Source organism: Mustelus asterias, chromosome 7 (assembly GCF_964213995.1).
Source record: "Mustelus asterias chromosome 7, sMusAst1.hap1.1, whole genome shotgun sequence".
NCBI classification, from domain to species: domain Eukaryota; kingdom Metazoa; phylum Chordata; class Chondrichthyes; order Carcharhiniformes; family Triakidae; genus Mustelus; species Mustelus asterias.
In genome coordinates, this window is record NC_135807.1 from 121,599,677 (window position 1) to 121,620,604 (window position 20,928).

General features: G+C 40.5%; 1 protein-coding gene and 1 pseudogene across 1 annotated transcript in view; both read left to right on the forward strand.

Moving 5' to 3' along the window:
• tmx3b (thioredoxin related transmembrane protein 3b) overlaps positions 1-20,928 on the forward strand; it is a 151,437-nt gene that overhangs the window by 70,781 nt on the left and 59,728 nt on the right. The window contains exons 7-8 of the mRNA XM_078216712.1: positions 13,680-13,779; positions 18,191-18,268. Of these exons, the coding sequence (XP_078072838.1) occupies positions 13,680-13,779; positions 18,191-18,268 (178 nt within the window). The remainder of the gene's footprint in view (positions 1-13,679; positions 13,780-18,190; positions 18,269-20,928) is intronic.
• Positions 14,706-14,900, forward strand: LOC144496023 (ATP synthase subunit epsilon-like protein, mitochondrial pseudogene; annotated as a pseudogene).

Consider the following 20,928-nt stretch of genomic DNA (forward strand, 5'->3'; position numbering starts at 1 on the left):
CTCTGCTGTGAGCTCAAAATTTGATTTGCATCCAACTCTAATCTTGCCCTAAAATAAGAACAAGGAATGCTGGGAAGACTCAGCATATCAAGCTGCATCTGTGGAGAGAGAAACAAGAGTTAACATTTTAGTTGATGGGCACTTGTCAGAGTTGCATGTAAAGCATGTAACATGGTAGTGACCAGAAATAATATAATTTCAGAACCATTGACCCTTTGTGACATTCATAGAATCTCTACAGTGCACAAGGAGGCCATTTGCCCCATCGAACCTGCACCAACAACAATCCTACCCAGGCTCTATCCCTTTAACCCCACGTATAATCCTCCTGACACTAAGGGGCAATTTGGCATGGCCAATCAATCTAACCCACACATCTTTGGATTGTGGGAGGAAAGTGGGGCACCCTGAGGAAACCTACACAGACAGTGATCCAAGGCCGGAATTGAACCTGGGTCCCTGGCGCTGTGAGGCAACAGTGCGAACCACAGTGCCGCCCAAGTTGTAAGATGGTACCATATTTACCATCGCACAGTTGAGAAGTGCATCTCCTGAATCCACTCTGAGTCAACACTGATGCAAAACTGCAGGTTGGTTAATTTAACTTCCAACAGCTCCAGTAATAAGGTAGCAATTTTGATTACAAATCTTTTCAACATTAGCAATTGGCTTTACATAAACCCAAAAGTATTTTCAGATCTGCACAAGTTAGAGATTGCCATTTTAAAATGTTTACTGATAAGGTAGGGTAATGTTTAGCACCTGCTATACAGTCTTGTATACAGCATCCCCATCAGTGGGATAAGACTGGCATTTCCTGGTGTCTCCGCTGTAAGCTTTCTATTGGTACAGCAGAGATCATTAATGTAACACAGTGCACTTGTAAAGCATAAGTCTCACTGTCCCTTAGATATAATTGCATGGCTTGTATCTGTGCCGTAAATACTCTTTGGGCAACTGGTTTGTGCCGATGTTTATGCTCTACACTGGTTTCCTCCAACTTTACATCATCAAACTCTATTTTTCCATTCCTTTTCCCCACATGTATTTATCTAACTTCCCCTTAAAACATCAAAGTCGTTTGTTTCAGCTATTCCCAAGTACCAGCAAATTCCACATTGTAACCATGCTCTGGGTAAAGAAGTTTTTCTTGAATTCTTTGATTCGTGATAATCTCTTTAATGGCTATTAGTTTTGGATCCCCAAAAGGTCTTTTCTACAAATACTCAATCAAACCACTTCATAATTTTAATGACTTCTATTTGGATGCTTAGCCTTCTCTTTTCTAGAGAGGAGAGGCCCAGCCCATTCACCCATTACCAATAGTCACAATTCCTCATAAAATAAAAAATAAGAGTTGAAGTAAGTCATGCGGTAGATCATTTATTTCTGGTGTCCTCCTGCTGAAACCTTCATCTATGCCTTTGTTACCTCTGAAGTTGATGATTCTAATGCATTCCTAGTTGGCCTCACATGTTTCACCCTCCATAAACATGAGGTCATCCAAAATGCTCTGCTGCCTGTGTCCTAGCATGCACCAAGTATCATTCATCTATTACCTCTGTGTTCACTGGCCTATATTGGCTATAAGTTAAGCGGTGCCTCGGTGCCTGATTTAAAAATTCTCACCCTTGTTTTCAAATCCCTCCATGGTCTCCCTCCTCTCTATTGTAGAAACCAGCTCCTGCTGCACCCCTGTGATTCCAGCCTCTTGAGCAGTGGTGGGTAACCTGCATCCCGGGACCACATGCGGCCCATCTGGAGTCTAAGTGCAGCCCATGGGACATTTTGTTGATCGTTGCTCATGTGCGGAGTTGCCACATTCCACTGGTTTCCATCTGCATAGTTTTTTTTTTGCCTACTGGTAGGACTAAAGTGATAGTGAAATAAAGCAAGTGAAGTGAGTTGCATGCTGATTGCACACAGCATTGACTGGAAGCTGTGTGCTCCCTCTGCATCCAATCGATGCGTAAATATTTATTTGTTTTTACCACTTGAAGTTCATAGTTCTATTAATAAATGAACGGTTAAACATTTTCTATAGCTCATTATGAAATATTCGGCGTTTATTAAATGCATTCAATGTATTTCATGGGGTCATGGTTAGTGAACAAGCCCATTCACAATCTTGTGGCCCAGTGAGTTCAAGGAGGGCCACTCGTGCGGGCCGCTCACCAGCCTAGGTTGCCAATCACTGCTCTTGAGCATCCCCAACTTTAATCACTCCACCACTAGTGGCCATGCCTTCATGTGGCTGGACCCTAAACTCTGGAAATTCCTTCCTAAACTCTCCGCGCCTCTACCGTGGTTTGCTCCTTTTAAGATTTTGCTTAAGCCCTACCTTTCTAATCAAGCTTTGGTCTTATAAGGTGGCTCAATGTCTGATTATGCTTTTATATTACCCTGTGAAGCATCTCAGGATGTTTATCACATTCCAGGTACTACATAAATACTAGCTGTTGTGCTATTCAATAAGATCCTGGCTGAACTTTTACGTCAACTCCACTCTTCTGTCCCAACCCCAGATCCTTAATTTCTTTAGCACCGTCATTCTTGGGAAACATATCATGCTCAGTTTTGAATATAATCATCAAATGAGCATGCAATGCTAAATATACAGAAGCAAACTAGTGCAGATTGTAGAAATCTGAAGTTGACGCAGAAAATCCTGGGAAGTATTCAATGGGTCTGGCAGCATCTCGTAGAATCATAGTATTCTACAGTGCAGAAAGAGGCCATTCGACCCATCCCCATATCCCTACATATTTACCCACTAATCCCTCTAACCTATGCATCCCGGGACACTAAGGGGCAATTTAGAATGGCCAATCAACCTAGCCCGCACATCTGTTAAGAGAAAATCAGCATTAATGCTTCAGGTCGATGAAAGGGCTGATAAACGATCATTGACTTGAAACGTTAAATCTCTTTCTCCCTCACGGATGCTACTGGACCTGCTAAATATTTCCACCATTTTCTGTTTCCAATTCTCAATGTTGGACATAATTAGTGTGTGATTTGGAAAGGTGGAATGCTTACCCCTGTCCCTTGAATATGTCACACTGCATCAGTTTTGAACACAGCACTGATGTTTTGTGATGGGAACCGCATGTCAATCATTTTTGGGATGCACACTGGGACTTGTGCAACATCGGGTTTCAGTTGGATTAAGTCTGGTGCAAGGCAGATGTCTCAGCCCCAAAAGCTGACAATCACCGAAAGCTGACAATCAACCAGAGGCTGAAAACTTTCCAGTACTGGCAGCAGCACAAGGAGCAATGGCTGTTGCTGGTATTATACTTGGCCTTCACCAGATATTGTGATGGAACCCTGAAAAATGGTAAATAATGGTTTAGGGGTAACAGGAAGGAGGTTCGTTGATTAAGCACAGGCACCCTGTGTACAAGGGAAACCCTCAATAGGCCACCGGTAAAACAATACGATATGCTTTGTGGTTGAAATTTTGTGGCAGGTTCCTCGCCTGCTGCTGTTTAATTCTTGCAGTGACAAGAAGTGACTTGTGGTAAAGTGAAAAGGTGGGTAAATGTCCCCTGACTAATCTTGACCGGTTTGCAGTAACCCCTTTTAACTCGGGTGCTTACACTCTGAGATAGACAAAGGGGACAAAAGTCAGGTGAAGGTCCAACATAACTTTATTGAATATTTAGTCAAGGAAAAACAATATTCAATCTCGTCACAGGACTCTCCTGAAAACAGTCTTAAATCTCTAAATAAACAGCCTCAAATCTACACAAGCTATCTACTTCCAACACGCACTTCTGAGGAATCGCTACACCCTATCACTATATTTGAACTGTTTGTCTGAAAAGACTGGTAGTACCATTCAACAAGGCTGGGACAGGCTGTTTCTCGGTCTTTGAGCGTTGTCTGATGTTTCAGGATCTGCAGTCATCAATTTGGGCTTCCCCTCTCATCTAGAGCTGATTCTGGTCTTTAGGTAGTCTCACCGGAGTGATCTTGCTGGGTCTGGTCAGTCTGATGATGCTCACCGCAGGGTAGAAGGAGCTGGAGATGCTATGCTGCTCAGCTGCCTGTCGAAGGTGTTCTCAGGAGACGCCATTGAAGAAAGTGCAAAAAGGGCAGAGTGCTAGGGCTCTCTTCACGCTTTTCTCAAAGATCCTGTTTCCTCTGTCCAATCCTTCTCACCCTATGCCTCTGGTCTCCTACTGATCTGGATGCCACAAAGTCTGCATAGCATTCTTCTAACAAAGCAGGTTCACTGGAGGTGTAAACAATGATTTGTTCTGAAACAATGTGGTCGTTAGCAGCAGGCCAGGCAGTTCCAGGCCTGTCTGGTTTCGATGGGAAGTTGATTTACCAAGGTCTGGCTGCATGAAAATTCAGTAAGAAGTCTCACAACACCAGGTTAAAGTCCAACAGGTTTATTTGGTAGCACAAGCCACAAGCTTTCAGAGTGCTGCTCCTTCATCAGGTGAGTGCGAGTTCTGTTCACAAACGGGGCTTATAAATCTTTGTGTCCTGTTTGTGAACAGAACTCGCACTCACCTGATGAAGGAGCAGCGCTCTGAAAGCTTGTGGCTTGTGCTACCAAATAAACCTGTTGGACTTTAACCTGGTGTTGTGAGACTTGTTACTGTCCAACGCCGGCATCTCCACATCATGCATGAAAATTGTCATGAATACTGTCTGTTCCAGCCCTGCAGTTTGCAAATTGCAGAGTCTGGGTTTAAACTTGGCTTCCACATTTCTTTTCTACATGCTCATGACAAGATTTCTGTAACACTCCTGGAGGTCATGGTTTGCCTGATCACAAACCCCCCCCCGTTTGCCTGATCACAAACCCCCCCCCCCCCGAGCTGTTGAAGTTGGGGAGGTGGAGTCTCTACCCAATCAAATGGTTCTTCCCTTCCCACCTCCAAACTCCCCTCAGGATGGGGGGAGTGTATTAAATTCTGTCTTGAAATCAGATTGCATTATAAATTGGGGTTATCTGGATAATTCAGTGGAGCATGGAATCGTTAAACTGCTACGGAACTACTATAATATTTGCCCAAGACCTGTCAACCATAACTCTTAGGTGAATTATTGGAAAAATAACCTGAGGGGCAGTATTACTTTTCATTTAGGCACAGATAAATACAGGATAATCAACATGAGGTGGATGGCATCTGACTTAATGATGGAATTTATGAGGTGCTAACAAAGAAGGTCAATATGGGTAGTCTACATGACTTTTAACAAGTCATATATGGTATAATGGTCAGAAAAGTAAAACCCATGGGATTGAGGGGCAAATAGCAAGTTGGATCTGAATTTTTCCGAGTGGCAGGAAGCAAAGGGCAATTGTCCACAGGTGGAAAGACTGGGAGAGTCTTTCCAGTGAGTTAATACTAGGTCCCTTGCATTTCACAGTATATATCAATCAATTAGACTTCCTGTATGTAGGGGTTATGATTAAGACATTTTTAGACGATGAAAAAATCAGAAAATATTAATGGACTGGTCAGATGGGCAGAAAAGTGGAAAATGTAATTCAGTCCAAATAAGTGTGAGGTAATGCGTTTAGGGACATGCAGTAAATTGTCCAGTAGCAAGAAATGTAGAAGAGCAGATGAACCTTGGCATGCATGTCCACAGCTACCTGAAGGTGGCAGTAATAGGTAGATGGGGTTGTTCAGAACACATGCAGGATATTTTACTATTGAAAGCAGAGGTATCCTAGAATTGTATCAAACACTGGATTGTGATGAGAGTACTGTGTACAGTTCAGGTAACTATGTTGCAGGAAGGATGTGATCATACTAGAGTGGGCACAGAGGAGACGTTGATCAAAATGGGAAATCTTTAGTTAGAGGAGAGTTGAAAACTTTTCTCATCCAGAGGATGGTACTTGGACATGCACTAGGTGTCGTAACCTAAAAAGTTTGGATCGGAAGGTAGGATATATAGCTCTTTATTGGCCACAAAGAGACAATTATGGTATAAAATGGCTTTATATTAAAAATGACTTTTGAATTTATTGACTGGAAAGCACTGGATTGCTTTTAAAAGATGAATGCCATATTCCAGTGACTTGGGATCGAAATCTAGGACAGCTGCATCACTCGAAGCCACACCAGGAAAATTGGCCTTGGAAGACATGAATGGGGCCTTTTCCTATTCCATTAGCAAAGCATCCAGATAATCATCTTGATACTCATAAGTAGGGACCAAAGCATTAGACATGATCATTTGGACTATGTAACTCTGGCTGAAAGAGAAGTTCAGTAAGAAGTCTCATAACACCAGGTTAAAGTCCAACAGGTTTATTTGGTAGCAGAAGCCACAAGCTTTTGGCTTGTGCTACCAAATAAACCTGTTGGACTTCAACCTGGTGTTGTGAGACTTCTTGCTGTGCTTACCCAAGTCCAACACCGGCATCTCCACATCATGAAAGAGAAGTTTCTAGCCGTGATCTGATCAAGATAACTGGAATATACTAGCCACGACCACATTTGGGTCACTGGGCAGTGGAGGGATAAGATCATGTGGCAAGACAACCCTGTGTGTGTTTACGCACCTGCTTTCACTGCAGAAGAGGATGAGCAACAAGAAACAAAATTGAGTGGGTTCCTCGCAGTTCTCTCTGTCGCGCTCACTCTCTCTCTCTCTCATGTTTGCCCTCATTCACTTGCTCTCTCGCTCGTTGGTGATTTGTATGGAGCCCCTACCAAAAACAAAATGGGGTTCTCAGTATCTTCTTCCCATCAAGGATGTGGCTACCCTATTTTCAGAAGCCATTCCCCTAAGCATTCAATCAAAGTAGTGGTTGACTGCCTAAAATTCTGCCTGATAACGGCCACCTCCCTAGATCCAGTGGAATCGAGGCAGAAATTTGATGTGTAGTATTTTTCAAAAGATCATGTGTAATCTGGGTTTAGCACAGCTGAAATTCTACACCCACCACCCACAAGTCACAAAGGACTTTGAACGGTATTGTCAGACCCTAAAGACAATGATCAGTGCATTCTTTCATGAGTACTCCCATTACTGAGCCAAAGGGCTGGAATTCCTCCTGTTTGTTACCAGGGACCCACCAAATGAGTCCACTGACTTTAATTCTTTCTAAGATCAGTTCAGAAGACCCAGTTAAAAAGACTACAGGTTTAACAATTGCCTGCAATTTTACGTTTGGGTCAAGGCAAGAGGCCCACAAATCATAACTACATGATGGAGTTTGTAAATAGTTATGAGCAACCTTCTTGAAATGGTTGTTGCCATGATTTTTATTTTATGATTTAGGTTTCAGGTGATGGTCTGTGGCTTAAAACTGAGATAAAAGCTTAACAATTGAGGAAAAAAGCCCATTATATCCATTCTGTTAGGAACTAGGGGATAGTTTTAAGTAGGTTATGTGTGTGTTTATATGGGTTAGGAATAAGATGTAGCTTTAAATTTAATTTATGTTTTTCTATTTTGAGAGTTAAAAAGGTTTAGGGTGGCACAGTGGTTCACACTGTTGTCTCACAGCGCCAGGGACCCGGGTTCAATTCCAGCCGTGAGTGTCTGTGGAGTTTGCATGTTCTCCCCATGTCTGTGTGGGTTTTGTCTGGGTGCTCCAATTCCCTGCCACAGTTCAAAGATGTACAGGTTAGGTTGATTAACAATGCTAAATTGCCCCTTCGTGTCAGGGGGATTTGTATGGTACATTTGTGGAATTATGGGGATAAGGCCTGGGTGGGATTGTTGTTGGTGCAGGCTCGACGGGCCAAACGACCACCTCCTTCACTGTAGGGATTCTACGATTCTAACTCAGTCTATGAAACCTGGGATCTAGTTTCATTTTTGAGTGGATTCAGCAGGAGACTTTTTGTGTGCCTGCATTTTAATGATGTTATAAAATCCATAAATAAAACAAAGTTTTAGCAACAGGGACCCACAGACACTGGGAGAAAGAGAAAGCTGGTCACATAGCTGTGATGTTTGCCTGTTCCTTTAGATGCCCTTGCTGCCACATGCCAACACAGCGAATTTCAGCATAACTGACTGATTAGCTCATCAGTCAGTTGGAATGTTTTGTTGTGCATTCTTTCTGCCTCCAGTTAACTTGTTAGCTGCCATTTACTCTCCACTACTCATTCCTCATGGTTCTCTGACTCCTGACCCTGAGCATGCTTAAGTTGCAAGTTAAAATCCATCCATTCAACCTACTTGTCCCAGCTGAAAACACACCCGCTGAAATCTTGCTGCCTCTTGTAGAGGGTAGTTGCTGAACAGGTGTTTCCATCTTTGGAGGAATCTAGAACTACAGGCATAGTTTTAGAATAAGGGGTCACCCACTTGAGGCTAGGATGAACTTCTCTCAGATGGTTATGAACTCTTCACCCCAGAGAGCTGTGGAGACTGAGTCATTGAATACATTCAAGGCTGAGATAGATTTTTAAACTATAGGGGAGGTCAGGGTGATGGGGAGCAGACAGGAACATGAGGCCAAGGTCAGAGCAGCCCGTGTCCTTATTGAATGGCAGAGCATAGGACTAGGCTGTATGGCGTACTCCTACTTCTTATTTTCCTACGTTTTTAACACACTGGATAACATTAAACCAGTGATTTTAGCTAACACAATTACAATCAATGAAGTTATTTCCACCAAATATAAGGTGGCACCAAAAAAATTGGATCTAGGCAAAATGAGAGAAAAATCAGGAAGCATTTTTGCACAAAGGGTAGTGAAAATCTTGAATACTTCCGCCAAAACAATCTAGTGTTTTAAGTTATTCCCATTTTCGACACTAAGATTGGTAGATTTTGGTTGGTCATGGGTATTGAGGAATATGGAGTTAAAGCAACTAAATGGAGTTGAGATACAGGTGAGCAATGATCTGGTTGAATGGGCAGAACATGCTCATTGAGCTCAATTGCTTACTCACGTTCCTCTGAATCATTATTAGCCCAGTATTAGCTGTGCTCCCTTGTCATTGACTCTGCCTGCTTCAGATGTTCACAGCTAGCCTCAATTTTTGTAATTTTATCCTTACTACGTGTAAACATGCTGGTCATCCAGTAGTATTCAGTAGTGAATCAATACAACATCGTTTAGACCCAACATATGATCTTTCCCAGTCTGACACCAAACCATACCCACCCATGTGAAGTATTTAATTAATTTTCCTATCAAACATTATGGATTACTTTGTGAATTCCATGATTTTAATCAGCTTAGCTGAAATCACTGACTTAATGCTATTCAGTAATCAGCAATGCACGTGTTAACTTACTGTTATGGTTGTTTTGTGCTGCTGATGCAATAATGTTCAAAATCCTGCAATAGAGATTGCTGATGCAATGGTATTGAGCACATTGATTGCATTCTCACTTTGGCACAAATTAGAAATGAGCTCATTTAACTTCCTATTAATAGAATTCTCCAAAGCTTAGAAAATTGTGCAGTTGATTGCATTAATATACCAACTAAGAGAATATATCTGCTAAGACTGAAATTTGCTTTTCAAGCAAAGAGCTCATTATGAATCATTTGTGCTGTTTCACTTAATGGAACTCTACTGTTATCACTATTTGATTGTAAGTTGTCACTTTGTTAGACCTGGCAAACTTTCCATTAATAGAGAAAATTTCCCTTGGCGTTTTGCAGAGTTAGAGGAAAAAATAGATTAAATAAATAAAAGCAGAAATACTGAAACAATATGTGAGAGTTGGATAGAAGATGTAACTAATTGCTTGTTAAATGTGAAAAGAGAAGTAGAAAAATGGAAGGGTTTAGACTAGGGCTATATACATTCTTGCAAGTATGGTGTAGGACCTAAACAGCTGAGGACACTGCCATCTAATCGTGGGAAGACACATGAGAGAGAGAGACTTAGGCCCCACAGTTTTGAACAAGTTAAAGTTTGTGCAGAATGGAGATCAAAATATTTCCCAAATTAGGACTGGAGTTAACAGATGTGTTGATCGAGCTTTCAGTTGCTGTGGTGTGAGGCTGATTGAAGGCAAACAATGCCACAAAAGTGCCAATAAGCAGTCATAATAACCGATAGTATATGAGGTTTGAAGTTCATTTCTAGGTTAGACATGGTCTGTTTAAGCCTAAACAGATGAAGCGCTGAACCAATAGCAAGAGAACAGACTTTTATGTTGGTGCTTAAAAAAAGTATGCATAGGAACAGGAGTAGACCATCCAGCCCACCAAGCAGTTTCCCTATTTAATCAGATTGTCATTGACCCAGAGCTTTGCTCCATATTCCTTGATATCTTTACTCAACTAAAATTGATCGATCTCAGTTGTTAGAAATTTTGATTTGTCCCTGACTTTTGATTCGTCAAACTTACTGTTTGTGCAATAAGTGTCAAGTGGTTAGCTCTGCTACAGCACCAGGGCTCTGGGTTCGATTCCTGGCTTGGGTCACTGTCTGTGCGGAGTCTGCACAGGTTTGCGTGGGTTTCCACTGGATGCTCCGGTTTCCTCCCACAAGTCTGAAAGACGTGCTGGTTAGGTGCATTGGCCATGCTAAATTCTCCCTCAGTGTACCCGAACAGGCGCCTGAGTGTGGTGACTAGGGGATTTTCGCAGTAACTTGCAGTGTTAATATAAGCCTACTTGTGACACTAATAAATAAACTTAAATGTAGGGCAGCATGCACGTAAGATTAAGGAGAGAACCAAGGGTGACTGTACAACATAGGTAAGAGAAGCCTTTGCTGGTGAAACACCAATTTGTCTTGAATAATTTTCCATTAGAATGAAAGCTGTACATTTGGAGAGGGAAGAAAGCCAAGGAGAGATATGCACTGCAGTCCCAGTGACCACGATGTCATTTACAACATGTTGCCCTGGCAGCCTTAATGGAAGATTTTAAATGGGTTTTAGCATGATAGCTTTTAATAATTGTTTAAGAAGTGAAATATTACTGCTCAAACCACTTATCTTGAATATTATGTCTGGTGCCTTTAGCTACTAAGGCCTCCAGGTCCGCAGTTCACTGCCTCTCTGTCTCTTCCTTTTAAGATGCTCCTTAAAACCTACCATTGACCAAGCTTTTGCTATTTCTCTAATATCTCTGTGACCTGGTGTTAAATTTTGTTTGATAGTGTTTCTATAAAATGCCTTGGATGTTTTACTATGTTAAAGGGGCGATATAAAAATGCATGATGTTATCATCAAAAATCTGTAAATATTAAGTTGAAAAGAGAGTGGCATCAAGAATTGCAAGCCTTAATCTGTGTTGCCCTTGTACTTTCCTGGACCTAATCTTACATTACAGTTCATTCCCGTCGTTCACGAATCCCTGTATCACAAATTCATTCGCCTGCATGATTATAGTTGTACACTTAAAAGTAGTTTGTGGCCCAGTACTTCACTCATCCATGATTTAAAATGTTGAACTTTTGTCTGTCCCTCATTGTTCTCAGTGTGCACACTGCACTTGCGCAAATCTGCCATTTACAATTTCACACTTTGCAAAATGGAAGCCCTGCAAATGGTGGGTGTTTACTGTACTAAACTGCTTTAGAAGCTCAGTAATTATACCAGTCTTTTGTTATCGTCAACCTTCAGCATTTTACACTGCAAAGTGGATTCAACACAACAGGGAGCTACACGCGCAAACATCTTTCCCTAATCTGCATTCCGTGTTCAAAGGCTGTCTTTTATATGTCACCATTGGCAGCTTGGCAAATTAGTGCCACAGTCCACTTATTGGTTGTTTTGGCAAGCTCTCGCCAATAGCACTGCTGTATTACTGCCAATCTTCTTGCTGTTGAAGAAATGTCGTAGAAGGTAGCGCTGGCAGATGGATAATAAAAGAACCAACTTAGTTTGACTGTGCTCTTGGCTAATTTTGAAAAGAGCTGTAAATGATTTGATGCAATCATGTTCAGTATTGTATCCATTCTTTCTTTAACTATTGCTTCTTAATGTGGTTCTTGTGGTCTGGATACCAAGGTATTTCTCTTCCCTTGTGTTAACACTACATAACATTTTTAATTTTTCTTATTCAATTATTTTCTATTATAAGGATTTTTTTCTCTCTGCATCACTCTTGTACATGAGCTATAGCTTTTATTCTACCCCGAGCCATACTAGCTTAGTTTCAATTCACATTTTTGTATCCATAATTCAATTGACATCCAGACATAAAACTTAGTAGGGGAATAGAAGTAGTTATATTCCGTTTTTTTTCAATCTACCTGTTTGATTTGCATTGGGTTTTGTAAGCGGTCTGGCTGAGTCTGTGTATTGTATTTGCAGGCCATTACACCATAAAGTCGCCATGTTTATTGATAAGAGTTGGGAAATAAAAAGAGAGGAACTACACGCTAACCAGAAGAATGCTGGATTAGGAGAGATTGCAGAGATCTATCTGCAGGTTGTTTTGTTCATTGTTACGGACCAGTTGAAACTGTAAATCAAAAATAACCAAATAACTCCTGCACATGAAGAAATTACCAACAAGATTCTCCTTTTTATAGCTTTGCTTAGATATAAATCAGAAAGAGTTAACAGGCAAATGACACTTCAATTTAAAAAATATAAAATTCATTTTAAGTTGTCAATACAACAAAGATAATCCTTACACAACCACAAGCATTCCCCTTCAACTTGTATGGCACTACAGATCCACAATATGCTGTCAATTATTCAGTAAGAGTTTTAACAACACCAGGTTAAAGTCCAACAGGTTTATTTGGTAGCAAATACCATTCGCTTTCGGAGCGCTGCTCCTTCGTCCAGTGCTCCGAAAGCTAATGGTATTTGCTACCAAATAAACCAGTTGGACTTTAACATGGTGTTGTTAAAACTCTTACTGTGTTCACCCCAGTCCAACGCCGGCATCTCCACGTCAGTTATTCACACAGGGTAGGTCAGGAGTCCTTTCACCACTTTCACAGGAACGATTATCATCAGCAAGGGACACTTTTACGAACCCTTTCTTCCTAGGGTCACGACAGTCTTAATGATGTAGCTTTTCAGAGTTCTTTCCAACCAACAACATCCTGGTTTAGCCACTTCTGGGAAAACACCTAGCTCTATCGAATTTCCAATCTATTGCACAGCTTTCCAGGTTTTGGCTTCTTTTTTAGCCATTTCATGCATTTCTTCCAAGAGCTCTGATCTCTGAGAAACAGAAAAATTGATTTCTTAAGTGCTTTGCTTCTTCTCATAAGAATTTGGTGTGTTTCTCTTAAGTCTCTGTCTACTTTCTCTTTTACGAACTATTGATATGTAAAGTAGTTTTGAGTACCAAGGTATTTCTCTTCACTTTGCCAACTGATGGCTCTCTCCATTTGACTTCTCTGTTTGGAGAAGTGTATGCATCTGGCACTTCCCTCTCCAACTTTTCTGCCTGTAGTTCTCCTTTATGTCAGCCGCTCTGCTTTGTATCTGCCAGCCACAACCTTCAGCAGTGTTTCCAGGTCAAGAGTTGCTAGGTCACGTGGACCAGTATTTCTTATTGCCCAAGAAAATTACAATTGATCCCTTTACATCTGATGCAAATTCTTTCAAAACAATTACAGATTCCACAGATCTTTTTAAAGACATTATAAGTTTTCCTTCCGGTACCACCAGGTCAAACGTCATCATGTCATTGTAATGTCAAATAATTACTACTAAAGAATGGGAGTTGACATGTAGAAACAGCAATAAATGCTGTGTTTGTGAAATTGATCATTAATATTTCTTTTATTTGTTTTTATTTATAGGCCGCTTGTCAGAGCACTTTCCACTCAGCAGCTGTTTGACCATTGGCAAAAGAGACATCCTGTTTTCTTTGTGTATGTTGGCGGTGAATCTCCACTGAAGGTTTGAAAATAAGTGCATTTTAAACATGGAACTATCTCAAGTAATTTCCCCTGATTGGCTGCCATAACTTTGGATGATTGGAGGATATCCCAAATACAGATGGAAACGAGACTTACTCTAATCTTTCACTGAACTTCCATCAGCCAGTCAGGAGGAACACTGCAAAAGAATCCTGGTGCATGTGTGGGTGAGAGGGTGGGAAGTCAAATAAGTTACTTATAGCATTGACTTTGGGCTGGTGGAAGAGGTCATGGTGAAGATAGCAGACAGTCTGGCCACGATGTTTCAAGTAAGCAAATTGCATCATTTGACTGCAGAGTGGCCAAAATAGCATTTGTGAGAGAAATATAAGCCAGGTAACCATAGACCTATCTAAGGCCAATTATAGAAACACTCTTAGTTTTATATTGCATTATAGATTCTAACTATTTGAAATGTCAGTTTAACTGTGGGACAGCCAGAAAATGATTTTTTTTTAAAAAGGCAAGTTATGGTTAACAAACTTTAAGCTTTTTTTTGAAAAAGCACCCAATTATATAAGTGAAGAGAATGTAATGGATACAATGAATGTGTTTCTTACGAGGTTTGTTAGAAAAGATAAGTTATCTCACGAAGAGTTATGTTAGAAAAATTCAAATGTATGGTGTAAGAGGAAATGTGACTGCAAGTTAGAAAGTAGGTTAGCCATCTGAAAACAGAAAGTTTAGATAAATGGTTGTTGCTTGGATTGAAAAGGTTTGGAAGTGATGCATCCCAAAGATCAGTGCTGAGTCTATTTTTGTTGTCACGATATATAAATTATTTGGACTGGATACAAGCAGTAAAACTCACAATTTGCTGACAGTGCAAGAGTAGGAGTTTGACGCACAGTGAAGAAACCAAAATACATTGATCTTTGCTTAGGCAGTGAAAGGAGCAAGGTGAAGATGGTGGTGTTCTGGAGGCTGGCCGGCATTCAGTACTCTAGAATCTGTGCACAAGTAGTGAGGGCTGCCCTAAAACCCCAGTACGAAGCAGAGGCCAAGAAAGCGGCAGATGTAAATATCAAAGTCGGCAAGCAAAAAGAGTTATGTGAACTGAGCTTCCTCAGACCTGAGCTTTTGAATATGAGAATTCTTTAACCCATTATCCTGAAAATGGAGCTGTGAATCTATTTGAAGACTGTCTGCAAAACTGACCAAATGCTACGAGAGGGGAATGAATGAGTGAATAGTGCCAGGTGCAATTTAATGTGAATAAATTAGAAGTATTACATTTTTTGGAGGAAAATCCAGAAATGGGGAGAAGCAATTAATGGAAAATCACTTTATTTATTTAGCAGATGGAAAACCCCAAAGCCAGTTAATAGCCTCCTCATTTGCTGGGTTTAAGATCATTGATCCGGCACTTTCTTTAGTGGGGATGCTCCTCGGTAACACAGCATTGTTTGTGCCTTTCCACAAGTGCATAAGGGGTTTGTAATGAGGCCCCAGAGATGGAAGTAAGCTGCACAGAGACGGTGGCCTGTCCTGAACATATTTAGCAAAAACCACTCTTGCCACGGCATTTCAAAGCCTGCCATTCAACAGATGAAGTTTGTCATAAGGAACTTGCTATTGACTTCCTGTGTTTGCGATTCCTTGACCCAAAGGATGCCTGCTGGTAGATCTTGCTCAGGAAGGGTGTTCCATGTGGGGTACTGAGATGGAAGGCAGGCAGTAGGTGGGTTGAACTGATCATCATGAAGTGGTAAGTGAGGTGTAGCAGGAATGATTTCAATAAACTTGTGAGTCACGGATGTGTTTGTGAGGTACTATGGCCACAACTGATGTCTCAGCTGATGGTAATTTTTTTTTGTATTGGAGAAATGAGGAGGGATAGCTCCTGAACTCAAAAGCGCAGAACTCCAGTGATTACTTATAATATTTGAATAATGTTCATTAAAAGAAAAGATAAAACCTAAACTCACAAGATAAAAGATCCACAGAAAAGATCTTACAAAATAACCCCAAAAGTGTTTTGCCAAAGGTACACAGTGAAACCATCTTTTCAGCCTGTTGACCCTTAACTGAAAAATCCAGGAAGTATTACCATAATCAAGAAATTGCCCTTTTCTGCAAACCAGTACAATGTACAACTTCCCAGAACAAAAACATGCCAATTTGGTTTTCCAAAGGCAGGTTCAAGCAAACTGCTTCACAGGAGAAATATCCTCCTGGCCTAAAACTGAGTTGCTTTCTTCAGTTGAAAATCTTTCACAGCCAAAACAAAGGAGCTGGCCTTCAGTGAGTCACCCCCCACAACAACTCCCTCCAGTTGAAAATCTGTTTTCTTAAATACTTTGTTCCCCTTTGTTCTCTATTGTCTTCACAAATCTTTTTAAACTTCAGTTCCCCACATGTTAAAACATTTCATGTTCCTATATTACCCCTCTTTTGGATCAATAAAATTTAAAATGTCTGCTCCTGTTTACTCATGAATCTCCTGTAAGATGCAAATGTTCCTCAACACCTTTGAGCCTCTTTTCAAATGTAATAGTTACACAATTCCGAAACTTTACTCCAAATGTAAATTTAAACCCACCGTAAAACCTCAATATAAATGCAAAGTCGTAACATTTTTACTCTTTAATGCCTTAGACTCTACAGAGAATTTGACTACAAAAACCTCCCCTTTGATTAGACCTGGACTTTCAATCACAGCTTTCCTTATCTATACAGAATATAGAAGTAACACAAAAAATATAAAAATATACAGTTGGAATACCTGAAGCGCCCCCCCCCCCCAATTTTTGTTAGGGTCCTGGACCACAACCCCAACATATATTATGAAGCCAGACAAGACCCCAACGATTTTTCTACTTCGGCATAAATGTGAGGAAAGGATGCTTCACTCCAGAAGTAATTCCACAGACAAATTAAGAATCTTTTATCAAAATAAGCTTTATTCATAACACAGTTTGAGTATAATTCTAACAAAGGAAACAGTTTAACTCTTTAACAGTTGAACATTCTTTAAACATGAAAAGAAACGACACTTAATTTCTAACTTATCTGTCTGTTTAAAAAAAAAGCTGAACTTTAAAATATATATACATATAATTTGTACTCTTGCATCATAATGCATGTCATCAGAGGACAGGAAGTCAGGGGAGGGGTGTTAAGTGCAGAGTTCCAGTTATGATGTGCATTGTTGCATTCGGTTGAGTGTGAATAAAATGTGTGTGTGTGATGACCTTTGCTAGACAGATGCACAGCACTCTGCTGTGGAGTATGATGGGGCAAGTGCTGAGGTCCAGAATGTTGTGGCAGCAGTGACCCATGTAGACACAGCAAATGGAAAGGCACTGACAGATATGGATGAAGAGAGTATCCTAATTCCCAGTGCAGATAACTGAAGCCATTAAAAAAAAAACTGTCTTGGGTTTCATAAACAGGAAAATATAGAACAAGTGTAAAGAATCAATGATAAATTTGCCCAAAACACTGGTTATACCATTGATAAAAGTCACAAAGAAGCACAATATTGATTCACCAGAATGATGCCCAGAAAGGGAAATTATAGTTATGGGGAGATACTTGATGTGCTGAAATAATTTCCACTGGAACAGCAAAGGTTAAGAGGCAATTTAATAGATTTTTTAAATTATGAAAGGTTTTAGTAGAATGAATAAATAATGACTGGGGATCAATACAAGGGATCGTTAATGTAATATGGTCATTAAACTGGTAAGGAGACAAATCAGAAGAAATTTCTGCACACTGATTTATTTATTTTTATTCATTCAAAGGATGTGGGCTTCACTGGCTAGGCCAGCATTTATTGTCCATCCTTAATTGCCCTTGAGAATGTGGTTGCAGCATAGAATGCATTGAGACGTGAACTGGCTGATTGTAAGCACCATTGTACCTTTTAAGGGAAAATGGATAAATATTTGAATCAGAAAAAGTAACAATAACAAGGAATAAATAGGGCATTGCATTTTTTTTTGTTGCTCTAACTGCTGGTTCTGACACTTTGGCCCAAATGGCTGCTTGTGCTGTAACTTACAATGCAAAACTTTGACTTCTTTGTATGCTGTACATCTGACATAGCAAAAGAACAAAGCTATTTATTTGACTTCTAATATTTACCTATTGTTTTTTGATTGAAATAGTAAAAAAGAAATTATTTTAAAAATATATGAATAGACTGAGTGTAGTCAGTGTGTCTACATTTTGAGGATGATGCTCAAGATTTGCTGCAGGGTTTGTGTCCCAAAACCAGAAATGCATCTATTAAAAACTATTAGTCATAAAACATTAACTAAATCTGGAAAATATATTTGCCATTTTTAACTTGCTATGGGTTCTTAGTTACACGATAGGGGAAAAAATATTGTCGAGAACTGTGTTTTAATCCTTGGCATTCTTATAATTTTACTCTCCACTAGGAAAAGTTCTTTGAGGTGGCGTCAGAACTGATTGTGTATACCTACTTCTTTTCTGCTTCAGAGGATGCTTTACCAGAGGTAATTATTTTTCCAGTCAATTATCATGTGCCTTTCAAATTGTAATTGATGCATCTCTTTTTTTTTCTGCTGCAAATGCCAATAGATCCTACTGGCTGTTTCTCCCACATATAAGCAAATCTATTGTCAACTCCTTCCCTACTGTCAGCCATGGCTCTGTTCATAGCACACTCGCCTCAAACACACGGTTTCGGGTGTTAGAATGTAACCGGTGACAACTTTGTATTGGATGTAATGTGACCAATGGTAACAAGCTATAAGAGTCAGCTGACCCAGTAAACCATGGAACCAATTATAGAATGATGTAATATTCAGCTGACCAACTGACTCACTATAAATAAGATCCTGTTTGGAATTGTGGGGAGCTTGGAGTGGCCCAGGGCGTGGCCCCAAGTTTGGAGCAATGAAGTTTTTTAATTAAACTTTGATAAGTTGGAGCAAGTTTTGTTATATTTTCATTACCTGCATTTTGAAGAGTTCCTTCTGAAGAAACATTGGGTTCAAATCACACTCCAGGGCTCAAGTACAAAAAATGATCAATGCTGACATCCAGTGAAGTACTGAGGGAACACTGAGCTTTCGGAGGTGCTGCCTCTCATGAGAGATTAAACCATTGCTTCACCTGCTTGGGGCTATTTCTGATAGGAGGAGAGTTATCCCTGGTATTAAAACAAAACATGCTAGAAATACTCAGCAGATCAGACAGCATCTGAGAGGAGAAATATAGAGTTAATGTTAGAGGTTTAGATGTCCAGTGGTTGTGAAACATGCTCTATAAATGCAAATCTTTCTGTATTTTGCTCACAAAAGCAGCTTTATTTTACATAGTCTGCCGAAACAGTTTTTCAGACCTTTTCAATATTGGCTTTCCATATTTGTTCAAGTTTTAATTTCATTTGATTTGCTTCTACATTAGCTGTCTTAGTGGTAATGAAATACAGTGATGTTGAAAGGAATACCTTTGCAGGAGTTGGACTCTGAAAATACTGATTTTAAACATCTGTATTGAGTCTCCTCTTGGCCCTCTTCGCTCAGAGGAGTGCAGCTTCTTCCCTCTGCCTTGGAACTGTCACCCCTTCTCTCTGGAAGTTTAGTAAATCTCTCAAAAGCTTTCACATCCTTCCTAAATTGTGGTGTGCAGAATTTAACACAATATTGCAGCTTAATTGGTGCTTCATCTCAATTTAGCAGAACTTTGATTTAGATACTCTACATCTCTATTTAAAGCCCAGGATCCCATTTACTTTGTTAATTATTTCAAAGGTGGCAAGACATGTCACACCCTTCACCCAACCTTCTCAGGTGTCCATGTTCATTAATAGAATTCTGATTACCCTTGTGGTTGGTGTATTATCTGCTTTTGATTAATGTTTATTCTTCTTTGGTGAGAGCGTTGTGCGTTTGGTGTCTCTTGGGCGAGTTGTTTTCCTACAGGTGACATGACATGTACACAAGATTGAATTTGAATTGATGTCTGTGGCAGACTGCATAATCTCTTAACCAAACTATGGAGGTCCTCTAGGGTGCTGAAGATAATTGGCCAACTGAACTATAGTTCATTGGGACTTGAGATGTAATCCTGTCACTGGGGACTGAGACTCTACCTGCTACCTGCAATTAGCCATAAGAGCAGCAATATATTTGCCAGTGCATTGTGGTTTTAGTTGGTTAAACTCCTGGACTTTACTCGTATTGGGAGATTCCTGAGCTAAGTCTGCTGTTCTCCATATCTGGCAAGTGGAAGATGCCTAGATGGCTTTCTCAGTACTTAGAATTTGAGTGCAATGATGGAATTTTGCAGTCCACAAAGCTCTGTTGAATCTTTTTTGAAGAGAGGGGCTTGTATACAGTAATTGGTTTGCACCATTATGTGTATATTTGGGGCCCTTAGTTCTCAAGGGTAAGCCTGATAATTATGATTGAACAGGGAATTTGTGTATCTTCGTTGACAATGGACATAGGGTGGAAAGCCGGGAAAAAAACTCTATCTCTGCCCAATACCAGTACCACTGATCAGAAGATTGTTGGAAGAGACCTGTGAGCAGGTTGCTTGCTGTTCCTCAGGGCTGCAGATCCTCAGGCTCATGGTTTAAAGTTTATTTATTAGTGTCACAAGTAGGTTTACATTAACACTGCAATGAAGTTACTGTGAAAATCCCTCGTCGCCACATTCTGGCACCTGTTCAGAGGGAGAACTTAACGTGGCCAATGCACCTAACCAGCACGTCCTTTGGACTGTGGGAGGAAACCGGAGCACCTGGAGGAAACTCACGCAGACATAGGGAGAACATGCAGATTCTACACAGACAGTAACCCAAGCCGGGAATCGAACCTGGGTCCCTGGCGCTGTGTGACAGCAGAGCTAACCACTGTACCACCATGCCGCCCAGTTTAAATGGTTATTTCAAGAGGAAGCCCATAACTGTTCGTTGTGTTAGTTCAGGGATGGATAATGGCCAGAACACCAGGAGACCTCGCCTGTTCTTTGAACCATTTACATCACCACACTGAGCTGCCTGGGTCTGCATTTAGTGTCTCATCAAAGAGATAGCATCTCTAGCATTGCATGCTATGGCATTGCATGAAAGTGTCTTCCTAGGTTCTATGCTCTGGAATTGGAGCCGATCAGCTTCTCATCCTGAGGAGAGAGTGTTAGCAGT